This window comes from Haliaeetus albicilla, chromosome 9, assembly GCF_947461875.1.
Source record: "Haliaeetus albicilla chromosome 9, bHalAlb1.1, whole genome shotgun sequence".
Taxonomy (NCBI): domain Eukaryota; kingdom Metazoa; phylum Chordata; class Aves; order Accipitriformes; family Accipitridae; genus Haliaeetus; species Haliaeetus albicilla.
This window is the reverse complement of record NC_091491.1, coordinates 33,894,304-33,917,315: the sequence shown is the minus strand read 5'-3', so window position 1 is coordinate 33,917,315 and position 23,012 is coordinate 33,894,304. Positions and strand designations below refer to the sequence as shown.

The 23,012-nt window shown below is 43.2% G+C and overlaps 1 protein-coding gene across 1 annotated transcript in view; it reads right to left on the bottom strand.

Moving 5' to 3' along the window:
* MCF2L2 (MCF.2 cell line derived transforming sequence-like 2) overlaps positions 1-20,599 on the bottom strand; it is a 187,689-nt gene extending 167,090 nt beyond the window's left edge. Inside the window, exon 1 of the mRNA XM_069792609.1 lies at positions 20,120-20,599. Within this exon, the coding sequence (XP_069648710.1) occupies positions 20,120-20,222 (103 nt within the window). The 5' untranslated portion in view covers positions 20,223-20,599. The remainder of the gene's footprint in view (positions 1-20,119) is intronic.
* Between the last annotated feature and the right edge of the window lie 2,413 nt (positions 20,600-23,012).

Sequence of the window (23,012 nt, the reverse complement as noted above, 5' to 3'; positions counted from 1 at the left end):
TCTGAAGCACAGGTAGCCACAGCACACACCAGGAAAACTATCTAAAATCATCTAAGTCTCAGTCTTTCCCTTGGAAACACTGATCCATTACAATGCTAAATACACATCTCTGCTGTCTGGGGTACCACTGGATCACCCAGCTCTAGACATAAAATAAGCTGACTGTAGCTGCTACACATTTAGCAACAGGGCACATAAGGCTTACCTCCAAGACTGAGTGTTGCACTGCAAGGGCTAGGGTGGATGAACAGAAGGATCTGTTTATTCTCCTGTAAATTTCATTTCATTCACATTTCACAAGCAGCTGAGCTTGCTTCTCCTGACATGTATCAGAAACCTCTGACACAGGAGCACTAAGAGACCTGGACTGTTTCCTACCACACAAGTTACCTCTTCTGTACTGCACTGGACGTATCTGCACAGGAGCTGCTGCAAGGGCTGGCTTGCAGGAATGCTTTTATGTAACATGTTACCAAACATGCACTCAGTGTGGATAATTGATTCTTCACAATTTTCCTCTGTTAGCTAAAATGTATCAGTCTGACTGAAAGCAAGTTACCGTTCTTTGCATGCAGAACAGTATAGTGTAGGGATCAGGTGGAGAAAATGGCAAGCACACTTTCTTGGGTCTTCTCCATAGATAACACAGAATGGAAGGGAGTTACTTTCCTGCTGCTCCAGACAAGCATAGCAAAATGTTTGGAAAAGCTAAGGAAGAGGACATTTTCTGCTCATGAATCACCAGCATTGCCTAGCAACATCATCTTAGTTGGTCTGTCAATGAATAAACCAGTAAATAAATGTAAGAAAGTGTCATCAGAAATTTAAAAACAAGCAAGCAACCAACAACAACAACAAAACACCTAACAACCAAAAAAAACCCAAACAAACAAACAAACAAACCCCACAAAACCCAACAATCCACCCAGATATCCTCAGATGCCATTAACCAAAACAGCCTGAGGAACTGCACTAGTTCCTAGTTTTGTTAGAAATATCAGCTCACCTTGGAATTGGAGCTTGCTGGAAGGAGCTTGCTGTCATTACTGTATGGCCAGAGGATTACCACAAATTTAAAGTCAACTCAGTTAAATCAGTTTAAGCCACGTATCTCTTCTCCTAAAATAATGTGCTTCTGCCCCAAAAAGCAGTGCTCCAAGGTTGGTATCACTGTTAAGCATGAAACATGCAACAAACACATTGGATCTCAGTGCTGGACACAATGGACATAATTTCTTGTGAAGAGTCAGGAACTGAATTTGGGAACAGCATTTATGTGCCAGAGGAAGGGGAGAAGTCTGCTTCTGCTGCAGGTGTAAATGAGGCAGATAAAAAAAATACTGTATAACACTCCCTGTTTGCAACTTACCCGATACAGTCATTAAAACAATTGAGGGGAAACAGACATCCCTTTTCCAAAAGATCCTTGTAAGACCTATCAAGAAAGTTTAGTAGATAAGCCTCAAAAATTGCCTTTCCTATCCACCAATGATTTAAAAAAAAAAAACAGCCCAAAACAGTGAGATCAGCAAGAGATACCTTATTTATTCATGAAGATCAGCAGCTCCCCCACCTATTTATGGATGTATAGTATTCTACAAGACTGAGAAATAAGTAATCTAAATCCAATGCTGCTATAAGATTGATAGACATAGAAGCAAAGGAAAGAAAAAAAAAAAATCTGTATTACTTTCCTGAACCCCCAGCTTCACATTTTCCTATGTTTTATGTGATGTTTTATCTGAAGTTTGAACTGTTCTTTGATAGCTATCCTGAAACACACCATTCCTTTTGCATATACCTCTGTGACCTTTTTTCTGCCTTCCCCACCATCCGGATCATGAATCTGATAAGCCACAAGGCATTTCAGCAGCTTGACATGAAGGTTTATTTTCAGACTGCAGTTTGTGCTGTTACAGGTAACATCCATTCCACTGTTCAGCTAGGAAACTGAAACTGGTCTTTTCTATTAACTTCCATTTATTTTCTTCCAACTAATAAGAAGCAGACCGGGATTCCCTCCCCCTCCTTTTTTTAATAAAGGGCTACATCCCAGGCATTGTTTTAAGCCCCAAGGAGTTAAAAGGAATGAGCAGAGGAAAAAGTATCTCTGCTCTTGAAATTAGTTTTAGCATACAGCACTGTTGCAATTACAGCATGCAGTTACTGCACTAGAAGGCACTAATTCTAGTGCCATATGGCTTCAGAATCTCATTACACTGATCTGCTTAAAGTGATTTCCTAACTGACAAGCAAAACATTGTTGGTCACCTTCAGCAGTGGGAAACAAGAACTCTGCCACTGTTGGTGCACATTTACTCCCATGCAAGCTGCCAAAAGCAGGAGTGAGTGTAGCAAAGATCAGAAGACAACCTAGCCAAAGAACTTTTGTTGCCATCTCAAAGCTGTATCCAGGGCTAATCAAGGACCATTACCACCGTTATAAAAAACAAACAAACAAAAAAACCAACAACAACAAAAAAACCAAACCAAAAACCAACCAAACAAAAAAACCCAACCACACAAACAAAAAAACCAAACACAAACAAACAAAAAAAAGAAGCCAGTGCCATCACTGCTGGATTAGAGAAGCTGCCCAGGAGATCAGATGAGTGGAATCTTCATGGGCCAAGTAGTGGGCAGGACCTGCTGCTGCACCTGCAGGTTTTATTTTATCTCATTTTCTTGACCTCTGCAGCTAAGTGCACATCGGCAAGAACAGAAGGCATTTCTGTTCTGCTAGGCATCTGCGTGTCAAGATAAACAGATTCCCAAAGTTACCCATCTGTAACTGGCACAAGGGTAAAGACCAGCTAGATCCAGGGTTTAGGCTTGGATGCAAAGTTATTCATCATGAAAATGCCTAAGGACCTAAGTGAGGTTAAGAGCCTTTCTGTGCAATGCATACCCAAAACATAGCTCTTGGCTTAAAGAGTCAGGGAAATAAAATGAAAGACAAGTAAATGCAAAAGAAACAGGTGAGAGAGAATACTGGGTAACCCAGAAAAGGTTGATCCATAAAACTGGGCATATCAGGCCACCATTCTCCCACACTCCTGAACACCATGATCACCTTACTACCCATGCAGCATGCACTGTGAGAGGTGGATACACAGGCACAGCCTTTGTGCTATTGCCCTCCAGCAGCAGCACGACTGCTGGAAAAGAATGTCTCTGGACAGTAAGAAGGGAACGTGTTTTTCTCCTCTCTGTACTCTGCTACTGACACACTGAGTCACCTCCACTGTGATGGTAACCCTGATTCTTGATAGTGTCCAGAGCACTGCGCTCTTTCTCTTTCTCTCCCCCTTCACGTTCTTCTTCCTGCAATGCACCACTGGAGCACTCAGAGTGCAGAACAGCTGCTGGATCCATGCAGCCAAGACCACCAGGACAGCTTCTTTCCCGAGGAGCAGCTGTGCATGTTCCCTGACAGAAGTAGCATTTTTTTGTTGTGGCAATTCATAACTTAAAGCAGATAAAGGACAACCAGAAAGACACAGGGATAAAAATAGGATCTGTAAGAATCACAAGGGCTGTTGATACTCAAGGCTTTCGGACACATGCCAAATGTTAGCCAAACAGGAAGAAACAGCTCCTCACATTACAGAGTACAGTAATGATATTTCCAAAGTTTTATTGCCATCTCTCAAACACTCAACATCAGTTACTATGTAGGGTGGGATATTGGGCTTTAGGGATTGTTGATTTTTTCCTGTTTGCATGTCTGTGCACTGAGGTTCACTCAGTTACTCTGAGCAGTCCACAAGGAAAAAGCAGCCCCTATCTAGACTTTCCTAAACACCAAGGCTATGACTGATTGGGCTGTATCAGCTGGCAGATACACATCAAACATACTCCTTTCACATTCCCTAGGACAAGGCTTGCATTCTTCTAGGGAACTGAGGATAAAATCAGTCAAAGAAGAGTTACTCCCTCTGGCCTGGCAACTGTGATGTCCACATTCTTATTTTTCCCCAGGACAGGGCTGCTATCAGAAACCAAAGGTCTGTCCTGAAAGACCTGCCCACATGGTAGTTTCTCAGTGCTGGGCACCTGCAAATGAGAGGTTGCAGCACTCTCATCTGTGCAATCACACAGGGCAGCTGGACACTTGCACATACCTATGCTGGGGCAGTAGGAATTTGTCCTGCTCAATGCTTGATGCTGCAGTGCTGTTCCTTCCTCACATCCACCCACAGCATGAAACCCTGAGCTGTTCCCAGTTTATTCTCCCCAGCTTTGTCTCTAAGCCATCAGCTGTAACGGATTTAAGGTTCTAGAAAGACACAATCTACAGGGTGATTTTCCAAGTTACACCAAAGCCTGGTGTGTAGCAGAAAAATAAAGGGATGGATAACCTGCTAGCTTGTGCATCAGTGTATATCATGTCTACACTTCATTCACTTCTCCCCACCTAGAGCACTGCATCATGCACCAGGGCACAGCAAGGCAAAGAAGTCTCACCACACACAACCACACTCCCAGCCTTCTTCTTCTCCTCCCCAACCAGCACAATTAATGATTTGCATCACCCTACTCTATCTTGATTCTGTAATGTCTAATAGTAGGTTAAATTAATGATCAGCTCTCTCACAACTTTTTTCACAAGATTTACAGGAAAACAACTTTAAATCCTTTGTCAAAACTAGGCAAGAGCTGCTAAAATTATATGGAAAAGGGCCAGCTGGGACAGACAGACAAAGCATGAGCATAAAAGCCTCATTTCATTTCATAGCAAGCCTAAAACTATCCAGGGACCACATATACTAATAGGCAAGTATGTCCACACAGTAAAGCAAGATGTTTGTAAGTCAGCTTCAGGTGCAGAAACAGTATACAGCTGCATCTGAGATAACTTGTCCTACAAGAGGCAGCACAAGGGTTTCTCTGCAACATTACACTAATGCTCAAAGACCTTCCCTGTCAATACAAGTGTCCCACTATCATGACATGCAGCGTTCACACGTTGGGATGTGCTAAACACTGTCTGCACAAGGCTAGACCTTCAGCCAACATAAAATAAGGACAGTGCTTTGACCTCAACAGTACTTTGGACTTAAATTGCCTAAAGGTGAGTGGTGCAGTGTTCTGATGAGATAAGAAATTGCTCTTCAGTCTGCCAGGAAACCCCACTACAAATGCTTTCTGCTGACCAGCACAGATTAACTCAATAAAATTTATCTAAATCCCACATCTGTTTATGGACCTTAGTCCTAATAGGCATAAGTCCACTTCATGGAATATAGCATTAAATAATGTTTTGTACTTCTCCAGTAATTCTCAGCTGAGCACTTTGGCACCACAGAGACATTGTTACTCCCATAAAATAGACAATTTCCCATTTAATTGCCAATAAAAGGATACAGTTTAAGAATAATATTTTTGTTTTGTTTTATTTGAGTATGCATCTGAGAACCATTTGAAGGCTTGCAGGGGGTGGGGGGAGCAGGAATAATTTCGCCTAAAGTTTTTACCTACAAAAGCCAAAATCTGGGGAGGAATGTGCTAGAAGCAGATATCCATACATCTCCCACTGGCTCAAGAGCCCTTCAGATTGGTTTATACTGAGGGGAATCTTTAAATGCAAAGATGTTCCGCTTAAAGAAGCAACAGCAAAATTGTTTGAAAGCAGCTAAAAGCAGTAAGTTCACAGTTAGGACTATTCTGTTGTCAAGAATGAAACCACGTCACACTTAACGCAAGAGACTTGTTGACATGACCTCAAAGTGGACAGCGTCATATAGATCAAGTGGCATGCCATCTTCCTAATTGCTCCCAAATATAGGTCTGTCTACACTGGACTTTTGATTCTCTGAGGTACCAGAGACCCATGCTTGCATTGGTACCACCTGGAGTTAGAGGTGTTCAGTCCTTGTTTCAAAGATCTATAGCAACAGTGACATAGATCAGCATGATCTCTCCTGGACCTGCAAACTAGAAATAATCTGCCAGCACTGTCTCAGTAGCTGAGCACCCTTTTCAGTCAGCTGTACTTAGAGCATGGCTCCAAAGATACTGAGAGAGGCATGCTGCATATGGGCAACAAAGAAAGTTGAACTATGTATTACCAGTACATTTGCACCACTAAAAGAAGTCTGTTTGAGTAGGTGGCACATCTTCTGGAGTCTGCATTGATTTAAGAGGTATTCCAGCTCCCAGTACATCTGCTGCTGCACCAGTGCAGACAGGTGGCAGAGATGTCTCTTATTGTGAGGACCCCATACCCTGGCAAAGAGCAATACCATAGGCAGACTTCAAGCACCACCCTGCTCACCCAGCCAGCACTTCTAGACAGCATTGAAAGCCAGCTGTAGCACCCAGGAGAACATATTAGAACCTGCCTCCATATAGCCTATCACTCAAATTAATTCTTAAGTGATATAACATTCAGAGTAAACAGTCTCTTCTCTTCCTTTTCTCTTCCTTCTCAGATGCTGCTGCTTCTTAAGATGCTATAACATCTGAAGAGTCTCTACCTTTTCTTCCACCTCCTGTAGCTCTGAAGGCTCTGACTCCACAAAGTTACTATCTACAGTCACCCCGACTGAAAGAGAATCTAATTGTTTCATGTGCTGGTAAATAAACCATAATTGTTGCTTGCCTCCCTGGGATCTGGAATATCCACAGGATCTCTTATAAGTAATTGTATTTCTTTCTTTCTTAAGTCTCTGAGCCACATGAGCTGGTAACACTGGACTCAGATCGGGCTTCCAGCCTGTCCATGCAACACATGAATTTCCAGCCACCTACTTGGCCTCCAGGTCTCCCATGTAGTCTTCCAGCATCCTACTCATCCTTCCTAACAGCTTTCAGTCCTCCCATACACTCTTGCAGCTTCCCACACAGCATACAAGCATCAGTCCTCAGATCAGCCTGCCACACAGCCCTTGAGTCACCCATGCAGCTTTCCAACCTTACCTTCCCCACACCATACAGCCTTCCAGCCTCTCTTTTATATTTCCTTCTACACCTAAAATTCTACCTTCTTGTTTTGTTTCTTCCAGCTAGTATCTCTTTCACAACTCCTTTGGAGCAAGCCCTGTAGCCATTCTCCATGCCACTATTAGTGATAACACCTGCTTCTAATTGGAACCTGCTTTCAGGTGGGGGAATAAGTTTCACCCCCTCTTTAACCCTTTTTTTGCTGCTCATTTGTAGCATAAATTCACATAATTCTACACAGTATTTTCCTGTCTGCCTCTTTCTTTAAATATACTTGCCTCAAGAATAGCAATCAACTGTACAAAAAATAAAGCAATATTTTAATTATGTCAGAAGCATTATAAGAACCCACCAATGAATTTTAAAACCTCAATACAAATAATGAAGCATAAGGAAAAAAATCTTCAGCTGGGAACTGAATCTCAAGGTATTCACAGAATTTGTCTAAGATCAATTGCAATTACTGCAGTAAAGCTGGAAGATAAATAGGAACATACCCAGAAATGTCCCTTTCTTGGTTGCAGCCTTGAACATGTTTCTCAACTTTATTTTATATCATCTGTAGATATCCCCGTCTTTTTCAACACCATATTTTAAAACAGCATCTTCCTCATTAAGGTTTTGCAGTTGTTGTTTGTGTCAGGCTAATTACTACTACGTACACTTTCAGAGGCAGCAAGTCTGGTAGTGAAGGCTGCTGAACTGAAACTGCTAAGAATGAGCTAATTGGTTGAAATAAAAACAAAACACTAACAAGGAGTTTTAAAATCAGGCTCAATGACTGATCCTAAATATCAGCACTGGTAGTGGACATGGCAGGTATTTTAGAGCATGTGGGCTGTACTGAGAAAATATTTTACATTTAGCAGCAGCATGTAGCCAGGGTCCTGAGTGCACTAATGAGCCTCAACTGCCAGAGCATTCTCATCTGAGGCTCCCACCAACACACCCTCCACCCAATGCTCCAGCTACTCCACTTAAGAGGACCCCCAGTCCCTCTTTCCCTTATTGTCTGGGTAATGCTGTTTTCAGCTGTTTTCTCTGCTGTTCCTGACCTGCAGCTTAGACATGCTAGACTAACTTAGACCTGATATGTCATTTGAACCTGTCATGATCTCTGCTCAGGTATTGTGGAACTGGTCTCTGGGGGGTGGGGATGGTCACACTAATGCCAGCCTTATTTTCCTGTAAGGTATATTCCTAGTCTTTGTATTTCCTGGCAGATGTTTAAGACTTTTAATAGCTTTTGTAATGTTCAATTAAGTTATCAAAATCACAACAGATTCTCATGTTTGCTGAAAGAGAAGCTGCCATAAGAGTAGGCTCACTCTTATGAAGGGTTGTGCTTACACCTAAATATGAAAATGGCTTTTATGTAAAACTTAGACTATGGTTCTTAAAGAGATCAAGAATTACACGCATGTAGTCAAGTGATGTCCTTCTAGAGCATACCCCAATTTGGAAGAAAAGCTTAAATGGAGAACTTGCCTACCCCAATTTTCAAAGGTTCAGCACCCACCTCATGGGCTATTTACCTCTGGAGACCACGCCTTTCTTTGAATTCATGCTTTCTGGGTATTTTGCACTTTGATGTTATTGTAGCATGAACAGGGAGATGGCGTTGCTCCTGTACGGTTTGTGCAGAGAAACGGTTACACTCTCTAGCGGCTTCTCAGCAAAAGAGGCAGCAATGGGGACCATCTGACTCTCACTGGACAGGGCTCTGTATCAACAGAAGGTAACTCCTGTGTACCAAACCCTGCAGTGCCATAAAATCCCTTGGAGAAGGGGCTTGAGAGAGTGAGGCTCCTCTGCCCAACTCTGTAACACCCTGCCTTTCAGCTGATCTCAGAAAGGAAGATAAAATGATTTGACCCTACCCTTGAGGGACTTTCACAGTAGAAATGGCAGTGCAAAATAGCACTGACAAATACAAAAGGTGCTCTCTGCTGCCCTCTGCCCTGCGGTGGACAAGGCTGCTCCAGCACAGCGGCTTTCCTGAGACCGACAGACACGCACCCCCTTCCCCAGGCAGCAGCGCTGCTCTGGTATCCTGCTGGACAGAGGAGGATGCAGGGGATGACTGCTCGTGTTTCATCTCTCCTTCCCACGGCTGGACTGAGGAAACCTTGCATGGTGGTGGCACCCCAGCTCCCCAGAAGGGGAGAGTGGGACAGGCAGAATGTGGCCTGTACAGAGCTGCTATTGCAGATACTGGGGCAGAATGGGCACAGAATATCACTGACAAACTTCTCTTTGCTTCTGTCCAACCAATACTGCTCCTTGAAGTGCACTTGACTGCTAGCTCTCTTTTCTCATTCAAGATATAACTATGCACAGGCTTTGCTGTATAGTCAGAGTGTAATTCAGCATGATCCAAAATGACAATTGCACATCGCTGAAACTGCATTCTCCCTGAATTGAAAACAAAGCCAGAAAGTAGGATTTTTATGAGCTACAAAAAAAGGGATGAAAAGTTTACCTCAGACTGAACTGTGACTTCAAAGACTGCTGTGAAGCCCTTCCTGGCTTCTGCAGTGTGGAAAGGGAAAACATGCTCGACATTGATAACAGTGCAAATATCTAAGACAGATGAAATGGTGAGAATAGCTTTGAATCTCTTTAAAGAAATTAGGAATTTTGTTTACACAAAGTAAGCTGATCACCATAACAAGGATTAATCAGATTTTCCCAGCAACCTTCCTGCACCAGCTACTGGCATGTAATTGCTGGGAGCTTTCTGATTAGTTAGGTACCTGATTACAGCTCAGGGTCATACTAAGGCTGTAGCTATTTCTGTCTGAAATAACCTTTTCTCTGAATATTGCAAGATCAATAGTATGGCTCCTATGTATGTCATCAGCTTTGGCTTTTATGCTGCAAACACCAATATTGATCACTTCAGAAATTAAGCCTTGGCTACAGAGACCTCTGAACCAAAGTGTAATGGGTAACAGTGAACTTCAGACTCAAAAGGGGGAAATATTTATAGTCATTCTTTGTTATGTGAAGGATTATTGATTGATAATAAGAGGCAAACTGTCCTGATAGTAATTCTAGCCACAGCAATTCTATTAGAATATGAACTCCATACCAGAAAAAAAAGCATTTGAAGTGTTAAGGTTGTAACATATATAATTAACAGACAGCATATCCAAACTTCACACATCCAAATCATCTCATTTCTACTTATCATTGTTCCTAGAGCTGTATGTGTTTGCTGCAGTTGTTTCCCCCAGTACCTGTCAGCACTTGCACATCCTTGGAAAGTCCTAACTAAACTATAGATGTTGCAATATTAATAATTGGAGATGTAGTAACTGTGGGCTAATCCTCTACCTATGTATAATTAAAATATGGCTGCAACCTTAAAGGTCTCAGAATTTAAAGGCAACAATCACTCTTCTGGAATACTGAAGGATATAATCTCTGGGTTTAGATTTTCTTCACCTCTCCACGTTCCAGTATCTTGAAGTGGTTCTCCAGTGTTAACTGGGAGTAACTTCTCTGGAGACAGAGGCACGTATTGAATGAGGAGAGGCAGATCCCATCAGCAGCTGTTGCCAGGCAGACCAAAATGCTGTACATTAGCATTGTTTGGCTTGTATTTATGTCTTGGAACTGCAGATAACTGCTCTTGTATCCAGGGCCAGCTGTAGAGAATTCATTGCCCAAGGGAAACTGGAAATCATACAGCTCACAGTCATGCAGAGAAAGCAATAGCTAAATGGTTTGCAGCCCCTCATATCTCGTTGCCCTAGGCAACAGCCTGCACTGCGGAAGTGGCAGATCCAGCCTTTTTCATATGAAGTCTGTAACATGTGGTGTTAATATATGGATTGATACTATGAAAGCCCTACTGTAGTACCATTGGGGTGCTCACATATTAGGTGATAAGGGTGGGTGCATAAACAGTCTCAGGATAAGAGCTGCTGGTTTCCATCCAAGAACTTTGAGACACAGATGGAGGTAACTGGAAGCACGGAGATTATAGCCTGTACTCACAGATGTGGGGCATCTGACTAGAGATCCTCTCAGCTTGGCTTTCCTTGAGCTCTTACAGAAACTGACCCAAGATCCCCAAATGAACTCAAGGCAATTCTGACAGTAGGTCATAAGTCTCATCTCCCACGGCAGTGCCTGCACTGTGCTGCCTCTTAAACCTGTTTGCAGCAGGGGCTATAGCTGGGTCAGCTACAGCTGAGTACACTCACACAAACACATCTGGTCCTACAGAGTGCTGAGTGCCAGCAGTTCCCCATTTTTTCACAGAGAAATAAAGAGCTCTTTGCACCTTTCTGGATCAGAGCCACTCTGTTGTAATATTGATGAGAGATCATTCACCATCACCTTTTTGCAACGTTTCAAAGGATTTTGGCTTCTGTAGCAATTTAACATTTACTCCCATGTTTGAGTAATCCAGGTAAGGAATCAGTGACTTTTAAAATCAAAAGCTGGACTAGCATCCCAAAAAGGACCTTTGTATCTCTGTTTAAGCTTCCAAAGAGTCAGCCTTGCATTCACTGTAATACTCCCACACTTACTGCAATGGAGTCCTCATGGAACTTCCTCTCTGTTGCATTCATGTAGCTCTGGAATCAAGGAAGCTCTGCCAGTGCAAGGGAGGGCTGGGCTGGCTGCCTTGAGGTGCCAAACAAGCCCCTGTGTCCTCAAATCAGGAAGGCACTAGAGAGCAGTACCTTATACCAGAGCCAAACCATGGGCACAATCCAACTTTGAGGCAGGCAGGGTATGATATTGAAATAAGTGGCAGTGCATCTCTATGAAGGCATGGAGAATCAGTGCTTTGACTGTGCTTGTTTAGCTCTTGACTGCCTAAAGGATTCAGGACTCAAATTTCATGACAGCAGTGATTTCGGAACAATGCATTTTCAAGAATACTCCAAATACAACGCACAGCAGGTGCAAAGCTGTTTTTGAGCTATTGTGTGCATGTTGTTCTGGTAAACAAAATAGACAATCATTTCATGACAGCATGGATATTTGATCCCAGTAGCCTGTCCTTCCTTTGGCCATATTGTCTGGGATATTGTTCTGTACTGTCAGGTCCCTTCAATGCCTGGAAAAGATGAAGACAGAACACAGCAGCTTTGTAAACTAAATGCTAGGGTCCACTACAGTTTGGGATTGTCTGTCTCAGTTCAGTGCTTCCCTACTACACTGCAAGGAATATTCTAATAGAAAACAGGATAAAGGACTATTCATTAATCCTGAATTATTTGCAGGCCTCTGCTGAAAAGGCATCAGCCTTCTGTAATGCTGCACTGCAAATGACAAGAAGGGGGTGCATACAAATGTATTTTACCCTTGAATAAATGCTATTGCTTCAGACTTATACCAGCCTGAGTTCACATGCTGGACATGGCTCTCTTCTAGTACATGAGCTCAGTCATTCCTCAGAGGCAGTTATGTCTTTGGACTCACAGACGTTATCTGTGCTGTACTTACATGACAGTGGAGCTTGAAGATACTGTGATCTCAACCCAATTGTCCCCTAAACATCTGTCCCTATGCCAAAGTGGACACTGCTGTCCTTTCCTCCACTAAACTCACAAGCTTTTATTTATACTGTTTCTGCTCTCAGAGCAGTACTTCCCTCCATGCCACGATTTACAGATCACTCAAGGTATTTATAAGTGATGTTTTTCCATCTATGCCTGTAAAAGTTGGCTGTTTGTTCACCCAGTCTCCCTCCTGTTCCTCGCTTTCAATTCTGGGCTGTGCCTGCTGCACTGGTTAGTGTGAGTCACCAAAGCTGACTAACTAATAATGATCCATGTGCCATGGTATCCCTTTCACATCATTCTCCAGCATTTTCTTATGTGAGCAGGAGCAGGCAGCTTTGTACAGAACTCAGATTTCTCCCAGTCACTGACCCACTGACCACCTGGGGAAATCCACATGTTACTGTGCTGAACTCTAAAGTGAGGTACAAGAGGCTCAGTCAGTGGGCTAAAACACATCAGCATTAACACAAAACATTTATGGTTTATCTTTTCCCAAATGCTTGAACACAAGTCCAGCACTGAAAACCAGGAGAAAATATACAAACAGAGCTAGTATCATGTACCAGACACTGTGCTGTCAAAATTATTTTAGCAGTCATCCAAGCCTCACCCAGAAAAGTTCATCCTAGATTGAATGCTGAGTCATTCCTCAGGGGCTAAGAGAGGCCTCAAACATGGTGCGGAAGAAGGGGGAAAGGAGTAACAGCAATGAAATTGCTTAGCTTATTCTCTACTCACTGAGATGGTCTGGTGCTGCAAGTATCTTCCCAAGTGCTGAACCTGTTTTCCCCAGGGAGATGTCCTCTCAGGGGATCTCTGGGATTCAGGCACATATGGAAGGCGAGAAAATGAATTAAATAAAAGATGAGGCAAGAGGTGGGAAAAGGCCCTTGTATTTAATGAGCTGCCAGGAATTGTGATAGATGTCAGCTCAGTTTAATTTCCAGTGAGACCATCTGAGCTTCCTCTGCCACAGAGATGGAAACAGACAGGAGATCCTCTCCACCTCCTTTTGGCCCCATTTTCTTCTTAATCTTGGGACTTAGCAGTGTAGAATGGTCAGAACTGTTAGCAAGCAATGACTTCTGTTAGCACCAGCAGCTTTCATTGTGCCTGATCCAAAGACCTCACACAGGAGGAAACCTCCTATACTTGCTTTTCCCTGGAAAGTCCCCTCACCTCCTCCTTCCAGGTACCCCTGGGCTTGCTCTGGAGTGTTTAAGATGAGAGAGGGAAGTGCCACAGTCTGAATAGCTCATTGAATGATGCTGCAAGAAGTTGCTTTTCACTTGTTTGTGACCTAAGCTACCCCATTCTTCTTTTTTTTAATTATTATGTAATAACCAACCTGTCCCCCCCCCCAAAAAACAAACAAAACACAAAACCCGACAAAACCCGAACAAAGCAAAAAAAATAAACCCAACAGAAAACCACCACATAGTGTTTGTAAATGCCTGCTCTGGAAGTCAGAAATTCCTGCTTTCTGCTGTATTAAAACTGCCATAGAGGGCTAACACTCTGAAATAACGGTCCTGAGACAGAGGTGGGTTCAGGAAAGTGATGAGAAGAGCTGACCCAAACATCAGACATATAGACTTGCTTGCAACTGAAACATGCATCTTAGAATAATTTGTTTGCATTCCAACTACCTTCCAGGCACCAAGAGACAAACTACAGAGCCCAGTAGAGCTCTCTAAGGATGCACAGGACCCAGTGCCCGGCATGCATAGATGTGGAAGGGACCATGGGCACTACTAGTACTAACAGCAAAACTCAGATTCTGCCACCTGACTTTCCTTCAACAATTTACTCCCATGTTAAAAACTCCTGCATGCATTCCTTCCAAGAAACAAACACCTACAAGCCATTACTGAGGTAGGCTGGAAAATAAAGGACAGACAGAGACTGCTGTAGCATCAGATTTAACAGCAGCAATGTGGAGGCTTTCGAAACAGACAGTGGCCTACAGATTGACAGATTGGATCACACCTCAGTTTCATCCAGCCTAGTACCCTGTCTCCAACAGTTGCCATCACAAATTGCATAAGTAGAAAGTGTGAAAACCCTGCAGCAAGCAGATGGTGGATGGTAGCTACTCCTATTCCCTTTTCTCCCCGAGATTCTGGTCTCTTACTGGCTTGAGAATGAAAGCTCAGGGTTTAAAAGCCAGTTTTGGAAAGGTTATCAATAAATGAGAAAACAGCTAGGGCTGTAAGCAGCCTTTCAGTTCTGTGGGGCTCTGCATGGCTTTGCTTACTGCATGCTGCTGTAAGAGAAATAATTATTGGTAACACACCTGGATATTGCAGGATTTTTCTAACTTTCTCTTCAATTCTGTTAAGGATGGTAGAGTCAGAGTCACATCCCATATTCAGCTAAAGTAAAAGATGGAATGTAGAAGAGAAATACCTCCAAGCTGTTCTTTCCTGAAACAGAAGCAGCCTTAGCGCAGACTACCGTATCTACTGGTTGTGGGAAGCTCTTTAGTCACCTTTGTCTCCCTAAACACATGGCCAAACTATCACATAAATACTTTGCCTTGAGACAAAGACAAACTAGTGTTCTGGATCCCCAACTCATAACAATGTCTTAATGGTCTTTATTTCTGATCATGCCTTGACAAACCAGGTTAGAATGTGCACTTTATACAAATACCATGTGTTACTTGTAATATTCTACATTTTGGAGAGTGCACTAGGTATATCTGCACATTTTTCATAGATTTCTGTGGAAGCTTGATTTCTACTTTTTATAGGCACAAACTTTGCAGGATTAGCAAAACACTTTTAAACAGTTCCTTATTAAACAGTTTGAAGTGAAACAGCTGCACAGAATAAGCCATATATAATGGGGTAAAATTAATAACCACAATCTAGGAACAACAATGTGAACAAGTAGGTTTTTTAAGCTGCGAAACTAAAAAAGATAAATTGTTATTACCTCTCCTTTCCCCTGTTCCACTTTCCCATGTGGATTCTCTGAGGTCTAATACAATGAGCTTATTAGCGTTTTCTTCACTAATTGCATCTTTCTTTTCTCTTCAGTCACTATTCTCATATTTTGCATGAACTTAATATTTTATGACCTTTGTCACTTCACCAAATTTGGTAGAAATTGGCCAACAGTTCAAAAGCTTTATTGGGGTACAGAGAGAAAGATGCAGATAACGTGATCACAGAAAGTCAATTTTTTAATAGAAGTAGGTTAATGGGAAAGGAACTCCAAACTACCACTTCTCATTAGCATGAGATCCCAAGCAAATTTAGCAAACACATTTCTGCAGTTTTCTATTGTCCTGTTTCATTGGGAATGAAGTGATAGATGCACATCCCATGCCTGTATCTTACTTTGGGGTAAGGAGACCTGGTGCACTGTCGTTGGTGGAAAAGACCAGTCGCCCTTTGCTGATCACCAGAAAACTGAAAGTAGGACAGAGCCATAGAATCAGTGGTTCAAAAAGAGTTTCTGAAATGCATGAATGCTCTAAAACAAAGGGAAGAATTTTCTGTTGCAGGCAGGGGAATTTCCATTGCCTTGATATAAGCTTTTGCATAGAAGTAGCAGAAGGCCTATTTGATATGGTAACTTGGAAGCTAATTTCTTAAAAAATCTCTTTTGAGTGTCCTTGCTGTACACAGACACAGATCAGAAACATTGCAATCATCTATCCAGCTGTGACATATTAGATTATTTGTGGCTTTGCAGCATAAAACAGATTCTGTGACTTGTGATGCTAAGCCATTGGCCTCGGACAAGTGCCAGCTCGGGTTATTCCATTCTGCTGACCTAAATTCCTCTCAAACAGTCAAGTGGATGCAGTATCACCCCTCACTTCCTGTCCCAGATTGTAGCACAGCTTCTCTTCACACACAGAGATATTTCACACCACTCCTCAGAGCTGGCGCTTAAGCCAAGAGTGGTAGGAATTGACCCACCATGGTTCATAGGAATTTTAAGTGATTGTGTAAGTCCTGAGATGTCCATCCTAAATCAAGTCATACCACTGACTTTTCTTTTGATCTCCATCAAGTTGCTTAAGCTTTTTTTTCTATTCATAAAAATGAATATGTTGTGTAAAACCAGATGAAAGCTGACATTAATGTATGTTTTTCTTGTATTTATAATTTGTGCGATGTACTGCTTTCTGCAATTTCACATCAGTGCCTCCCCTACCAGGGACGCTGACAGACAGCTCATTTGGATCCAGTTGTCATGTGAAGATGTGAGGAGCTCTTACAACTTAACTGGAAGTTAAGGGGAGCCTCTAAGAAAACCCAGCCTCTAAATGTGCTGTGGAATTCTTTACTGGTAACAGAGAGGAGCCAAGCTCTGTTGTTTCCTTTTGAGACAGCTGACATTGGTTCTGGCAGCTCCATCTTATTATAAAATCATTTTAAGAATAAAAGTCTGTGGGAAATGGGGCACTGGGTGGAGGTGCTTCTGTGCGTAACTGTGCACAGAATGTTGCCCACACATAGCAAAGCTAGCATCAGACTTCTGGGAACCAACTGCCAAGTGTGGGTGGGTAGTGAGTGTACAAAAGCATGTTCTGGTGGGTTTCACAAGCTGGAAGAGCTGTACCATTCCCACATGCAAACAATCCTGCTGTCAGCACCAGGCATGTCACCCAGCAAAGCTTCTTCCCTCCCCATCACAGAAGAGCTGCCACTTGCCCACCTACCCAAAGGACACACTTATTTCAAAAGAGATGAGTGTTTCCCCAACACCTCCCAACAATCAAGTTTAATGAAAGTAGGTTAAATTAAAAAAAGAATCTTGACGCAGTTTTGGTAACAAGATTGGGTAACATTTTATGCTAAATCTTGGATAGCAAGCAGAAAGCCTGCTAGCTTTCACAAACTACTCCTGTCCTAGACACCTGTGGTGGCCCCATTACCTCACCCACATCAGGGCAATCAGGAATAATCCCAGAGAGGCTGAGGGAGCACAGGGCTATTTAAGAGATCTAATTTGGTCCTCTGTTGTTTGACGCTGTGTAAAGATGTGCTACAGGGCAGGGTGCATGGTACTAGAAAAGTACCAAGTTAAGATAGCTACTATGGAGTAGGTAAGTAACTTCAATGCTTTGATTTTAACCTGGATGAAGCAGGTAGCTATATGTATGAAGTCTGTAGCAGGATAAGAGGCTTTTTTTACAAGCACAAGAACTGTCTAACACAACATGAGTCAGCTAATGAGGGGTCAAAGCTTCTGCCCAGGACAGATAAGTTCAGCTCCAGGCAATTAACTATGTTTGTGACACTCTTACTGACACATTAAAAATAAAATGGTGTGTCATCTACTTCACACAGACTGAAATGATCGCATAAAGGTTTTATTGCAAATATAAAGGTCTTTCTTTTCAATGCTCTCATAAAGCTCTTGTTTGGCTTTTTGCAAATTTTGTGAATAAGTTTCTTTCCTCCTGATATTGGGTGAGCTGATTGCTGTGGTCCCAACCAAGAGCTGGCTACATTCTAGACAGGTTGAATGCTATCAGTCCAAGTGGTAATATGAGGGTGATAGATGTTGTAAAAATAGTAAACACTATAAAGCTTGTTCATGGCAAGGGATCCCCTCAGTTTGCTAAGGATCAGAGCCCTTTCACTTGTTTGAGCTGTAAATATTCCCAGTGAACTTTAAAGAGACCCCTGCAGCTGCGCAGGAATTACTGTTTCAATAACCTACTGCTGATTCAGCTAAGGCAACTCATGTTACAAGGTGTGATTCATAAACATGGCACATCACCAGTGGGCTTGGAAGAAATGTTCTTCCTTCAGCCACTAACAATCTTTTTTAACATTACTTGCTTCCATTTTTGCACAGCTGCTTTTTCTAGTTACATGATTTGATAAAAACATGCACACTGTCTACAAAAACACAGGCAGACTCCACAAGTAGGGTCCGATTTCTTGCTCATGAATGGCTGGGAAAATGGTGGGATTATCCTTCCCTGTTGGAAGCTGGTGAACTAGGCTCTTGCCTCAGTGTGAAATGGAAAAAGCCCAAGATCTGTGAACTTCATTCCTCTCCCTAGGACTGACCTGCTGGTTGACCTCCAGGAAACCAATGAGACTGTCTAGCCTCAGCCACATGACCCAGAAACCTATTTGTCAGGGAACAGGGGAAAGGTTTATCAACATCTTTTTAGAGTCCAGGATGATTTCTTACATTGCTAAATGCTAACATAATGCTATGTTACCTCTAACAAATCCCTCCTGACATCAAGGGGGGTCCTCAATATGGATGATAGGGACCTGTATTGAGTCTAACAGGAAAACCAGGAGATGCACAAATCTCTTCGGCTCCACTGAAATACTCTTCTTAAAAGAATTAAACATGCCTCATATTGAATCCCAAATCTTCATAATAAGAATGTGAATTCACGTGACTTTGTATCAATCTGAATTTGTACGATTGCAAAGCAACTCATGTTGGCATCACTGGGTCAAAGAGGCTGATGCTCCAAGCTCTCCTGGCAATCATACTCTCTCTCCCATACCAAGCCCCTGTTGAGGTTACCAGCAGCACCAAGACTGACCCCTGGAGAAGAGCTTGGAGAGATGGGACCTGGTCTTAAGTATTTTATTCAGTTTAAATCTGCTTTTGTGCTATTTCTTTAGGCAAGCTACCAACTGCATTTGCTTTCTTAAACTTAGTTCAGCTGCTACAGCTAATATCAAACCCAAGAAGAATTTTGGTCTAAAATCTTAATTGTATATTGTCCAAAAGCCACCTTTTGATCACACTGTTTCACATATAGACTGAGCAAAGTCAATGGCAAAGGCATTTCAGGAACCCATGCAACATCTTTGGCATTCACAACACACAATCCATTACAAACACTGACAGCTATAAAATTTGCTCCCATGCAATTCAATTAAAAATATTCTCTTTACATGATGCAACACAGCCACAATCTGCTTTAACTCAATTGTACGTAAGAAAAGAGGGTCCTAAAAGCTTTTCTCAGTTGATATTTTAATGACAGCATCTCCTACTGTCTTCCTAGTTTCAGGTTATTTGGTTCCTTGTAGTTTGGTCACCAATGCCAGCAAGTGGGTAGCCAGCTTAGACTTACAAGGATGCCAGTGCAGAGTATAGGGCCTTACCTGTATTCATTAGCATTTGAAGGTTAGCAAACAGTAAAACCAAGCCTGGCATGGAGCAGAGCTTTTGGGATCCTGTCCTAGCACCTTCCAGAAACCTTGAAACAGCAATAGCAACAAAAAAGACTCTCTGAGAATGGGCTGCTATTCTAGTATCACCAGCAAATGCAAAGCACATTAGCACTGCTGTTGCTCTAGCATCCTTCCACCATGCCCTTTTCTATACCAGCTCCCTGCAAGAAGGACTGTGCTTGGGTATTTTACACAGATCAGTTCACAGGTAGGACACTCTCTGCTCTTATTTTTTCTGCTTTTCGAAGAACTGCATGCTTGAAAAACAAATCAAACCATCAGTAAAAGGCTGTCTAATTGCCGAAAGCCATGCGTTTGCAATCTGCTGATGGCTCCTACTTCATGCACAGGTGTGATATTGTCACACAAAGGCTTCCTGCCTGTGCAGAGCATCAGCACCTCCTGGGGGAATAGGGCCCCCAAATCTACACAAATGTAGTGAGAAGAAAAATAAAGATGTCTTACCCACATGGGTGATAACTGTAGTCAGTCGCTGGGTGAGCTCCTGATGTGACATCTCTTCCTCTTTTAACCAAAAAAGCATTTCACACAGGGAACTGCACAGCATCCAAAAAAAGATGCACTCAGAGTGGGAGGCTGCACACTCACTGCCTCGCTTGCACACAAAGCGAGGACCACTCCCACGGCACGGCCCTTCCAGCTCTCACATCTTCTGCCGGCTGCTCACCTCTTCCAATTTGCTGCCGTCCATGCATGGAGCTAGAAAAGCTCCTTCCGAAAGAGGATTTTACCCCCCTTGACAACAGGAAGGGAGCAGGAGGGGGGAAATAAAAAGGGAAAAAGCAGGCGAGTTGATTGTTTATGGCTTTTTTTCTCCCTTCTCCCGCGGATGAGGCGAAGCATAAAGAGACAAACCAGCAGGCAGATACCTTCCTCCAGGGAGACTTTTGGATGGTGATGCTGTGAGTCAGGGAAAAATCCTGGAGGTAGGAATGGCATCGGGAGGAGTGGAGCTGGCAGGAGAGCTGTAACAGCAGCAGCTGCTCTGCAATGCTCTCTTCACCAGCGTGCCTGGGAGTCGAGAACAACCCACCCACAGCCTCCAGTGCTCCCCCTTGGCCTCTGGGACCCAGATGCCTTGCAGGCTGTCCCCAAGCGGAACCCCCAATGTCCCCAGAGACCCTCCTCCCACCCCCTCTATTAGGCCTTGCCTGACAAACGGGGCTGCTGCATACATGGAGGGGGTCAGTGGACTTTTTAGGGGTGTTGTGGCCAGAGGCTTTGTTGCCCTCCTGCATGGGCAGAATCCCTGGGATCCTGGTGTGGCTGGGCCCACAGGACCCTCTCCAGCTGCACTTGTACAAGAAAGGTGAATTAATTAGCCCTGGGTGCTGGGCAGGACTCACCTGCCATCATGGCCACAGAGATCAGCTGTGCCCGTGGACAGGCACTGGTGGACATCAGTGGGCCAGAGCAGGTCTGTGGGGAGCAGCTGCCCCTGGGTGCCAGGGACACAGCTGAGCCTTGCACAGATGCGTAGCTGCCACAGGGCAACTGGCTGCTGAGCTACGGGAAAGCTTCATCAACCCTCCCGGCTACAGACCCCAGCTGGGATCTGAGAAGAGGAAAAGTGAGGCAGGCAAGAAAGTGCGAAAAGGCAGGGCATGCCAGAGACTTGTATGTCTCCATTCCCTCCTTGCACCTCCTCCTTTAAAGCCTACCTGAAGCCCCACCCAAGATACTTCTGGAAACAGGGAAAATTTATTACACATCTAAAAATTAAGAAATAGAGAAGGGCGCACTGCCTGCAGGATCTGCTCTAATCCCGCAGAATGGATTCAGCTCTGATTCCAGCTTTCCCTATGCATCCGTAGGATTTTGCTTGGGTTCACCTTTCCAGACATGCCAAAGAACATGACAACGTGTACACAAAGCTGGAGCTGTAAAATACCCCCATGGGCTCATTGGATCTTACAGCACAATTAGTGCATCAGTCCTGGTGTTGCAAAAGGCTTTATCTACCTCCGTGATGGGAAAATCCTATAATCAGCTGGCTGACCTACAAGCCAGTCTGAGTATCTGTACTGTTGTCCTCATTTTTGGATGATTGACCAACTGTGCTGAGAGGTTTCTTGCATACTTCTGTTGAGTTAGTTTAACAGCAAGTCTGCCTGAAAACAAGTGAGGAGGATGACTTTAGAGCCACCCACCTGCCAACATTTTGGGATTAAAGCAAAAGCCATTTTTTTTCTGAGATCCTTTTTACTGCCCATCTGGGCAGTAAAGTTCAAGCTGTAAAGACCTTTACTAACGTTAAAAGGATTCCCTCAACCAGGGAAGAGATGTCATCATCAGGAAAAAAAAGCATATGGGAAGCAGACTGACACCCAGACATAATCTTTAGAGGGGTCTGAAAGATCTGGGATGCTTTATTTTGCTCTTGGAGGGTCACAGATTGCAGGTAGGAACATGGGACTAGAAAAGGCATCGTATTTCCAGACACTTAACAGGTTTGGTTTTTTTTTTCTGCAGGCAGAGACACTGTATAATCCCATTCATAAATGAATTAAACTCCACTGAAAAGCAGAGTAGATGGTTTGCTCTCACTACTCCTACAGCAAGGCTGTTCACACACATCAAGGATAGCTAAGAGCCTTTGTCTTATTTCTAGCTAAATTCATTCTCAGTTATTTTAAGACCATATGCTCCTATACCAACATTGTTATTCAGCATCAGTAACTGCAGGCACATGTACATTTGCTACTTTAAGATAATTTTTCTCTTATTATTTGTTCTTGCTATGTTAGTCTGCTTTCCAGTTTTCCACTATACCTTCAATAACTTTTGAAGCTTTGGTCAATTGCAATCCAGTTCAGGAGACGGAAATTAGTTCTTACAGATTCACTGAAAATTAGCAAGGTGTACAAAGCCTGAAGGCACAAAGGATACAATAGGGACCGAATAATTATGTTTTGTGGCTCCTCCCTGCCCAGCTTATACTGTGGGGTGGGTTGCATAGGATTCAGTCAGAGTTGAGGGTGCTGTCCTACGATGTGAGTTATAATGAACAAAAGGGGGAAATTTGGGTTGTTTTGGTGTGAAGGTTTGGGCTGCAGAACACAGTCATGGGATAGCAAACTTCACTAGTTTTACCAGTCACAGGATGATTTCTTTACACTGCCAAGATTCAGTGGTGCCTGCATTAAAAAAGGCTGCTGTTCATAGTGTATATTGCCACTACAAATTCCCAAATGGAAGAGCCACAGGGACTCAACCAAGTCAGAAATACTGCAAAAGTTCTGGTGATCCACAGTTCCAGACCCAAGTTGAGAGGGGAAAAACAGGAACCTGGACTATACGGATCTCTTGGAGACAGACAGAAATGAAAGCCCTGTGC